We start from the raw sequence: 10,884 nt of genomic DNA on the forward strand, positions 1-10,884 counted from the left end.
TGCAAAAAAGGCGCCAGGGAAGGTGGGAGGGGAATCGAATTTTGGCGCACTTTACCACGCGGTGTTCGATTCGATTCGAACATGGCGAACACCCTGATATCCGATCGAACATGTGTTCGATAGAACACTGTTCGCTCATCTCTAGTAATGAACAATGCTTTTTCCTACATAATGGGGCACCATGTCACAAGACAAAATTGATAACTAAGTGCCCCTGTGAACAAAAAAAAATACATATTGAGAATTCCTATTGAGAAACTGTGATCAATCCTCAATAAAGGGATTGGACAAACAAAAACATAGAAATTGTGGTACACTACAAGCACTGATAAGGTAAGAATGGGTTGTCATCAGTCAGGATTTGGTCCAAAAGCTGATATCCAACATGTCAAGGTTAGAGATGAGCGAGTAGTGAAGTATTCGATATCCGATATTCGTTTCGAGTAGCCCCTCAATATTGGACTATTCGACCGAATATCGAATCCCATTATAGTCTATGGGGAAAAAATGCTCGTTTCAGGGGAAACCACAATTCGACTAAGGCTGCATGCACACGGAGTTACGCCGGGCTTGTAAAAATACTCATTCACAGCCATACACGCGAGCGCAGCGGATGGCTCCCGAACACTTCCCATTCACTTCAATAGGAGCGCTCGTAATGCTGGTTTAAAAAGTTTTGAAATGGGCATAATTCTACTCCAGTGCAGCATAGAAACATTTAAAGATCTAAAAACACTGAAGCAGCAAACTTTGTGAAACCCAGAATGTATGTCAGATTCATAACCTTTGGATTTCTTAAACTCTAGGAATTTTCTTTGGCCTGAACAGATTTCATGTTCCACCCTCTCTACACTGTATTATCTAGGTGTGGTTATTATACAGTGTAATATATAACTGTTAAGGGTTGCTGGGAGTAATAACACCTTTCTGTTCATCTAGGAAAAGGATGCCAAAGAGTATGAAAAAGATACAAAGGAAATATTGAAGCAGGTTTGCACAGCTATAAAACCTGGATACCAGCCAAACAAGGATGAGTGTCATATAGATTTTGGAAATAGAGATCCTCTTCAGCTGGTGATTGTAGATGCCTATGTGAAAAGTAAGTTAAAAAAAGTTCTTTGCAGTACACATGAAAAGTCGCTTCATGTACACAGCTAGTGTTTGTGACTTACCTAAGTCTACATTACTGTAATAATACAATAGCTCAGAGTTCAAGGGGTTTTACAGGGAATAAAGGAAAATCCTAAAACACAAGCAAACAAAATTTTATCTCTCACCGATCCCTCACTGCCCTGGCCCAGATTAGGCCCAGATCTTACCTGCTGACAGGTGAGTATAATTTTTTTTTTTTTTTTTTAATTACCTCCATCGGACTGGCATCTATTGGAAAGGAGCCCAGCGATTGCCAGGCCTCTTTTCATTAGCAGTATGTATAGCAGTTGGGGAACTAGGCTTTCCCTGGAGCTTGGGGTCCCAGCACTTGCCTGGGTAAGTCGGGTTCTGACACCGGCCATCACTCAATCAGATGCAGCCAGTATCAGTGATCATATCACACCACTTTTCTGCTCCTGCCTGACATTGCCCTGCTCCTAGTACAGAGCCTAACTAGCATATCAGGCACCAAAACAAACAGCATTGATTGCTCAGGAACAGTGGGGGCAAGAGAGAAAAAAAATTCAATCTGTGCTAAAATCAGTGGAGAAGTACCTACAGTGGGTATGGAACGTATTCAGACCCCTTTAAGTTTCACGCTTTGTTTCATTGCAGCCATTTGCTAAAATAAAAAAGTTCATTTTATTTCTCATTAATGTACACTCAGCACCCCATCTTGACAGAAAACAACAAATGTAAAAAAAGTATTCAGACCCTTTGCTCAGTATTGAGTATTTGCACCTGTTTGAGCTAGTACAGCCAGGAGTCTTCTTGGGAATGATGCAACAAGTTTTTCACATCTGGATTTGGGAATCCTCTCCAGTTCTGTCAGGTTGGATGGTGAACGTTTGTGGACAGCCATTTTCAGGCCTCTCCAGAGATGCTCAATTGGATTTAGGTCAGGACTCTGGCTGGGCCAGTCAAGAATAGTCACAGAGTTGTTCTGAAGCCGCTCCTCTGTTATTTTAGCTGTGTGCTTAGTAGTCGAATCTGGTTCATGATGAAGCAGTTTGTCTATTTCTATTTTTGACATCTGTGACAACATTTTTATGATTTGTAGCAACATACTCTGCTGACATTAAATTTTACCTTGGTTAAAATGGCCTGTATGGAGTAGAACTATGGCTTTTAAAAAGTCGAATTTCATATACATTAATCTCAAATGTTCACTCTACTTTTAGCAACAGACATCAATGGCTTAAATACCATTAATATTGGTGCAAATAGTAATTATTGTAGGTCACACAGGAGATAGACAGAGGAAAGACTCTGATAACTGCTAGAAAGTGTTATGTATGTTTAATGTCCCTGTCATATTACTGGAAACATGATTCATGATGGTTCTCCTGTGCAGATACAACACCGATTAATCCTGGAACACAGTCTGTAACTATTAAAGGAAGTACAAAACCTACATGTAAAAAACTTTTTTTTTTCTTTAAAGGTACCTTAAATCGAGATGAGTTGTATGCATCACTGAAACACCTTAAAAAGGCAAGTGGTTCCTCATTCCTTTTCACTTGTGAAAGTTCAATGACTTATTCACACGGTTGTGTTCTGTCTCTGCAATACCGTCCAAAGGCTCCTGAAGTTGCAAAGCACTGGTGTTCCAAACTGACATGAATCTGTGAGCTTGGTACTGTAGTATTTTGGCCATTTGGCAGCTCACCTTATCATAACTCACTATGATACGAGGACTTCCATTCACATGGCCATGGCCAGTCCAGACGGCACTCTACGTGTTTCACAGACAGAACATGGTCGCAAGAATAAGCCCTAATTCGATGAACTATAACATAGTGCTAAGTAAAGGTTGATGGATTCTGACTGCTTCAGTACAATCCACCTTTTCTTTCTTCACGATTCTCTTGTTCAAATCCCCGAATATATCTTTAAACTTAAAAAAAAAACACAGTAAGTTTGCATTATTTGTCACAGAAGAGTTGTCAAGTTAGATAAGATAGTCTAAAGATGATACAGATTTATAATTCAAAATCTGACACATTTTAAGAATGTCAAGCTCATATCTGCACATTCTTAGGCTGCATTCACATGGAGTAACGCCGGCCGTAATTTGAGCTTATTTTTACAGGCGTAGAAATCCGAGGGTCGCGTTAACGTTGCATTTACATGGCGTTTTTTTACTATGAGCGCATACGCTGTATTTTCTGCTCGCATACACGCTCCGTTAAAAAACGCGGAGCGTTTACGCAAGCAAAAAACACTGCGTAAATGCAACGTTAACGCAACCCTTGGATTTCTACGCCTGTAAAAATAAGCTCAAATTACGGCCGGCGTTACTCCGTGTGAATGCAGCCTTTCTATTAAGACATTATTAGACAATCTGCCCCCATGTGTATGTTTGTGGTAGGAAGATTAATATGGGGACATGGTTGACAGTAATGATGGTATTCTCTGCACAGAATCTTTGCAGAACATATTGTTGCTATGTAAACAAGAGGAAATTGTTTCATATGCTCCACATGTACAATGCAAGAGACAAAGTTAGTCACCGTCTTTTAACAAAGTGCAATTTTGCTGTGATGGCAGTGCAAAAGCCAACAGACACAAAAATGCAGCAGTGCTCTGCAAAGAATTGATACAGTATATATGTAGACATTTAAGGGTTAGTTCACACGGTGGAAAAGGTTTCTGCTGTGTGATTTCTCCGCGCGGCATCCCACTCCTGATGAGGCCCGAATGAATGGACCTAATCAGAAGTGAGTCTCATGCCGCAGCTGAGTCAATTGCAGAATCCATAAGAAGATAGGGCATGTCACTTGTTTTTCCCTCTAGCTGAAAAAAATCGCTAGTGGGGAAAAAAAAAAAGTGAGCGGCTCTCATTGAAATGAATTGGAGCCTTTTTTGCAGGTGAATTTTGATGCAGATTCCGTGTCAAAATCTGCCTGCAAAAAACTCAGTGTGAACATACCCTAACATTTTTAATATAAGTACTTAGTATAGTATAAGGGCTTGTTCACATCTGCGCCTGGGGTCTCCGTTTTGCAGGTTTCCATTTCCTGTTCGAAACTGGACAGTAGACCGAAACCTGCAGTTAGTTTTCAAACCCATTCATTTGAATGGGTTTGGAAACTATCCAGCCGTGAGCACCAGCGTTTTGTGCTCTCCGTGGCAAAACCGTTTTTTTTTTTTTTAACCAGACACAAAGTTGGACATGCAGGACTTTGTGTCCGGTTAAAAAAAATCCAGTTTTGCCGCGGAGAGCAAAAAACGCTCACCAGCGCTCATGGCCGGACACGGTCTACCGACAGAAGACGGAAACCTGGAAACGGAGATCGGGCGCTGGTGTCAACCCAGCGTTAGTTGTAAAGCTACTGTATATTTACTGTATGTATAACTCAGACTTATTAAATTACATGTGCAAGACAACCTCACTTAGATAGGTATACTGCACTGTGCATGTGACTGCTCTCTCTTACACCTGAATCTACACTATATGCTACAAATGTAGCTTCAGTGATACTGTGATATCAGTTTGTGATGTAGTACAGCAGCACTTAAATTTAGTTGAACATTTCACACACCCAATACTGTTGCTATGAATCATTTTCTCCGCTTATTGATAATGATACTTTTAATTTTCAGGACAATTCCTTTCTGTTTCAATATGATGACGCAAAATATGAAGAAGAAGATGTTGTGAGCATTCCCCTCATCAGTGCTATAGTCTCCCTGGCAGTGCTACTACTGATTGCTGCCGCTGTTTATGGGTGTTGGCATCAAAGGCAAACCCGCAAAAGAGAACAGGTAACTTTTTTTATGGTGTATGGTATGTGTAGTTAATATACTGAATGCATGCAAGCCCATTACAGGAGTTAACAGCCAAAGATAATGTTAGTTTATTAAAATAAATGATTCTCTTTTGCTACCCTAACTCTACATCTATAGTAGATACAGTGGCAAAAGGCCAATTGGCGTATTCTCATCCACCCATAGTGATCTTCATAAAAGAAAAATAGGAAGGATAGCATTGAAAGGTAGGCATTTGTGGGCTGCCCGCCACAGATATAGACCATTCAGCACATGCTCAAGTAGGTTCAGTCAGCTTTCTATACTGAATGTCTACAAACCAGCCACGTCATTTAGCCAAAGGTAATGTAACATTATCAGAGGCAATATTCAGTGCGGCTCTAACCCTGGACCTAAATTTCATACATCTGAATAGATTGCATCTCCCAGGTCTCTTTCTGTATGTTCTTCACATGGCTGCTGTCATCCTATACCTAATGCAGACCATGTACCATGATCTTTCCATGGTTATTGATCAGTCATGAGTCCTTTCTACAGTCATAGAAAAAAAAATGGATAGTAGCCTTCTCAATGAAGTGTTATTTTGCAGAAGATTCACTGTATAAATATATACATGTGCACATTTGCAGACATACATTTTTATGGGCTTTTTATGTGGTTATTTTTGTAGTCAACTTTCATATAAATTTTTCCAAAAATAAGAGCAAAATTTCTTAGAGCAGAGCGTCTCAATATAATACTCCAGATTTACTAATGGCTAGAAAGCAGGCAATTTGAATTTATGCCAGATTTATCACAGTGACTAGACGATAAATCTGCCATATCTTTAGATATTTTGCTATTTTGGAGAATTGTGACATATTTAAGTTGCACCCATTTTTCTGGGAATCCATACCAACGTGTCTAACACAATGAAGAATTTTATCCCAAACTAGATGCGCCAAATTGTGCCAGACATATATCATGTTTATGCCGGTGTCCAATCGTAACGACAATAGTCATATAAGCCAATGGGTTTTTTTATTAGCCAAAGGTCAAATGGTGACACATCTTACACTGGTACAGTGACATACCTGGTATACCCCAAACGGTACTTTCACCTAAGAATGTATGTTGGAAGTTTGGGTATACAAAATTACAAAAGTAAAGGGATTATTTGCAGCATCTTTGATTAGGAATGAATGAATGAATGAATGAATGAATGAATGAAAAAAAAGATATATATATATATATATATATATATATATATATATATATATCCACCTTGATAAATAGATTTCAAATATTCATGAAAGTATTGAAGTTTTTAGTGCAGAAAAAAAGATCATTGTGAATTTTATTCTCTCTCTAGAGACTCACTGAAGAGCTGCAGACCATGGAAAATGGTTATCATGACAATCCAACCCTTGAAGTCATGGAGACCTCGCCGGAGATGCAGGAGAAAAAGGGTGGCCCTAATGGAGAGCTTGGGGACAGCTGGATTGTTCCACTTGATAACCTGACAAGAGAAGATTTAGATGATGAGGAGGACACCCACTTATAAAAATAAGTAAAAACCAATAAGACTAAATGGAAGAACCACCAATACAAAGTGCATTAAATAGTTCATCAAACAAAAGAAGTTCTACTAAGAGCAACACATTCATAGGAAGTGTCCCACAGAACAAGCACCTCCTGCCTCCAGCTCTGTCCCATACATAACCAAAGGTTTGGCAAATGCCGTTCATTGAAATTTGTGGTGCCACAGACTATGAAAGAGAACAGCTCTTCAACCATACTGCTGACAGTACAAGCAGAAAGCTGTTTAAACATTTGTGACATTCAAAGTTGGGACTTTACCACGGAATTGTTTAATAAATAAGGTGACATTTATTTGACTCCGTTATAAACAGGGGGCAACGTGTTACTGGGTTTGAGGAATGGATTTCATTTGGTCCAGACTTTCAATGATTTATTCAATTTTTCATTAGGGTCTGCTGTACTAAGGTATTCTTCTATAAGGGATAAACCACTGGAATGTGATTATGGGTGTATATATGACTTCATAAAACCATCATAATATTCTGTTTTGATGTAGTCACATGTATTATCTTCAAGAGCAGAAATAGAAAACGTATTACAATGGTCCAGAACTCATAGGGACAGATTTATCAAAATGGTCTGAAAGCAAAATCGTCTCAGTTGCCCTAGTAACCAATCACAGGGCAGCAGCAGAATACACAATAAAGTGGCGGCATGATGGTTTCTAGGGACAACTAAGACAGTTTTGCTTTTAGACCATTTTATTAAAGTGTCCCCATAGTGTTTCTCTAGTCAATCACCACATACATTACTAGTCGGTAAACCAGTCATCCACAACGCACTACAGATGCTTCTCGAATTAACAGATACATTCATAGTTTTTAATATAGGTCTTCTAGAAATTGATAATGAATGAAGATTTCTAGAAGGGTGACATAATCGGCCATAAAAACTCTACTTCACATCTCACTAGAATCTCTTTCTGCTTGAGGGATAAAATGTTGACTTTTTAAAAAATTTTTACTATGCCTTTCAGTAGAGGAAGTAGATCTCAATGTGTGTCCTCTTTGTTATTTGTCTGTTTAGGATGTCCTCAGTTTTCGGGAGGATAAGAATGAAACAAGTAGCAAAACAAGGCCCAGCCTGAAAAAAATAGTACCGCAATGTAAAGACAAAGTAGCATGGACAAGGCTGTGTGTCAGGGACAGATAGGCAGTGGTGTACTGTATGTGAGGAAAGAACTTCACTCCACCTGACACCGTAGGGTCAGTATTGTGGTAGACGAATTGTCCATCCCTGCACTTCGCTCTACCCAGGGGGAGGGAGAAAAGCACTTCTCATAACATGGGTGAGAAAAACCAAAGGTTCACCATATCACATTGGCTCAAGAAGTACAGAATACATCTGGCATCTTCAGGCATGTGCCTTTAATGCTGTCCAGTCCAATATGTCAAGCGTCATGCTGGTTGCATTTATTTATTCTATAACAATCAAATTATTGGCATTTCCCCAAAATTGTTACAGTGGACCAAATATTGTGTAAGATTTGCACAATAAATAAAGCAGCACTTTTCTCTCCGCATGTTTCGTGCAGAAACTGAGCGGAAACCACACGGACTCATTATAGTCTATGGAGTCCGTGTGGTTTCTTGGCTAACCGATTTTTAATGAGTTTAGGTTTCTGTTTGGGTCCCCAACAGGACTTCCTTAACGGAAACTCGAATGCTGATGTGAACTGGGCCTTAGAGAACACAACAAGATCACTGCCATATTCTTCTATATACTATTCATCTCTGAAACTTAACAGAGCGACAAAGATATATCCAGACTATATCAGCTAATGAACGATCAAACAAGTACAACCTCACAGCGCAGCCTCTAGGGTCATTTATAGCAACTTGTTTTTTTTGTTTGTTTTTTTAAGGGATAGTTAATCTTTGCAGACAACCTTTATTGAGAATGGGACCTTGGGTGGTGGCGGTCATGGTTAAAAGACCTAACTGACTGGATCTTAATGTAAATATTTTATTTTTTAAATTTAAATATAAGCCACAAGTACCCTCACTAAAAAATAAAACGTATCAAGATATACAAGAAAAATCCGCAAAACAGGCAGATGTGTAAATTGCAGGTGTGGACTGATTAGATACTGGGCCTCGCTGTGGAGCAAAGCACTGCCCCTAACTGCTGGTGTCACGACCTGAGGAGCTATCACATAGGATAGCTAATCACAACGTACACTAACAGCTTAGCAATGTGTATAGGATATGCTTGCGGCAACTTTAATTTTTCAGTAGCATAATGCTCACCCACACGGCAAGAGCTTCCAGTGAATGTCTGTCAGATTGTAACACTTCCTTGGCTTGCCCAGTTGCCAAATTTATCAGCAATCAAGCATTTGTGGGACCAACTGAGATGCCAGCTTTGGCAACCTGTGAGTTGAGGTTATACGGGTCTAGCTGATTCGGTGAACAAATGTGCCACAGGATACCATACCGAACTTGTATGCCTCCGTGATGAATAATATCCAAGTTAGCATCCAAGCTAGAGCCAGCCCAGCAGTATACTAGAGCCTCCTTTCAATTGTACAGTTTTCTTAAACACATACTTTAGCTCTAAGGGTGGGTTCACATTACCATTGTTATTGTCCGTCACTCTCACCAGTCATAGGAGGAAAGAAACAGACATCAAATGATCGATACAGATGGAGCCCCCTGGTCCATCTGCATTCTCCCTAAATTTTACAAACATGGGTGATTGCTTTCTTCCATGGTTTTTTTTACCTTTCTGACAGAAGAAAAAGTTGTGCATGCACAGAAGATAGCATCCCTCATGTTGTTTACCTAAGTGTCAATGGGAACGGACACAGACGGAGGGACCTCCACCTTGTGTCTATTACTCTGCTAGAGTTAATAACAGCAACAGACATTAACCATGGTAATGTGGACCCGGCCTAATATTGTAATCGCTTACATATACTATCATTACATTTACACATAAGATTTCATTTGATACCAACAATTCCTCTTTGGTGCATTATTTATTTTGTCAGTGAGTTTATAGTGTTTATTTCCAAGCAGTTATCTGCTATTCTGAAGGATGTTTGCATGTACTGGAATTGGGAGCATAGAATGTAATCCAATACCAAAAATTGGACTCCTTAGGCAGACTTAAGTGCCAAGGACAGCCACAAGAGAATTTGGTTACCCTACAACTCAAGTTCTTTGGTTTCTCAATACTCCTAATTACTAAAGGGAGACTCTTCTAGTGAATACATATTGGGGTTACTCGCACTCTCTTTTGTACCAGCAGGTGGTCATATGAGACCTGAGTTTTCCAGATAAAAGGATAGTGGTGTTAGGCTTCATAGAGTATACCAGTCATTATAAAAATGCACTACAATTGTTTCTCTTGTAACTGAAACAGGATGAAGGATATGCTTGAATGATAGCAAATTCTTTTAGGATTGTGCATCACTGTACGTGAGACTTACCAGAGGAAGAATTGAGTTTTATATGTAAATGAGAATTGCAAGGATCTTCCTCCCAGCACATTACTTTTTTGTACAAATTTTTTGCTAAGTATTATTTAGAATGCTGCAAAATCTTATCTATAACAAGGCATAGTATTATCCATGTGAAAGAAATTCACTTTGCACTGTCAGCATTACCAATAAGATATTTGGTCAAAGGGAAGCATTGCTCCACAATTAGAATATTGAGGGCAACTTTATTTTTCATGAATTGTTAATTCTGAATGTTTTATAATAGGAACAGGGGTCTGCTACACTGGAAATGACTGAACTGGATTATTATGTTAGTTTCCTCTAAATTCATATATTGAAATGTATAATAAACTTCTGATCCACAATGTTGTACTGGTGTTACTTTTCATCAAAGAAGAAAACTTAGCAATGATACATCAATAAACACTTAACTTTAACTTAATTCAGTACAAAAAAAAAAAACCACGTAGCACATATTAGAATTGCACCTCACATATATGGTGCAAAGTGTTAATAAAAAGCCCATTGCAAATTGAAGCTAATCCACGTACACAGTGGAAGAAATGTATATTCATTGGGACCCAAGAACTTAGTGAAAAAGGTGCAGAACGTGCAAGAGTGTGCAGAATAGAAATTCTTCCATCACAAACGGATGAAGAGATGGCATCAGATGCAATGCCGTAACTAAGTCTTGTGGGCCCCGGTGCAAAGTTTGATTGGGGCCTTTACCCCTCCCTATAGCGTATTCATGATAGCAATGGTTATGGGTTCTACAGTAGCATCCCAGAGACTTAAAAGGATTACAACTATAGTAACCATAACTGCTATAATCAAGAATATGATGCATTCCTTCAAACAACTGATCAGCTATTCCATCTCAGCTTTCCCTCATCTCTTCATATTGTCGTTTACATAACCATCTGCACATAGCTCTA

At 39.1% G+C, this 10,884-nt stretch overlaps 1 protein-coding gene across 1 annotated transcript in view; it reads left to right on the top strand.

Annotated features, from left to right (window-relative positions):
• The window catches only part of PODXL (podocalyxin like), a 52,342-nt gene extending 42,028 nt beyond the window's left edge, over positions 1–10,314 (top strand). The window contains exons 5-8 of the mRNA XM_075273957.1: positions 940–1,099; positions 2,597–2,646; positions 4,759–4,920; positions 6,275–10,314. Coding sequence (XP_075130058.1) covers positions 940–1,099; positions 2,597–2,646; positions 4,759–4,920; positions 6,275–6,466 — 564 coding nt within the window. The 3' untranslated portion in view covers positions 6,467–10,314. The remainder of the gene's footprint in view (positions 1–939; positions 1,100–2,596; positions 2,647–4,758; positions 4,921–6,274) is intronic.
• Positions 10,315–10,884: the final 570 nt, after the last annotated feature.

Source organism: Leptodactylus fuscus, chromosome 5 (assembly GCF_031893055.1).
Source record: "Leptodactylus fuscus isolate aLepFus1 chromosome 5, aLepFus1.hap2, whole genome shotgun sequence".
In the NCBI taxonomy this organism is placed as follows: domain Eukaryota; kingdom Metazoa; phylum Chordata; class Amphibia; order Anura; family Leptodactylidae; genus Leptodactylus; species Leptodactylus fuscus.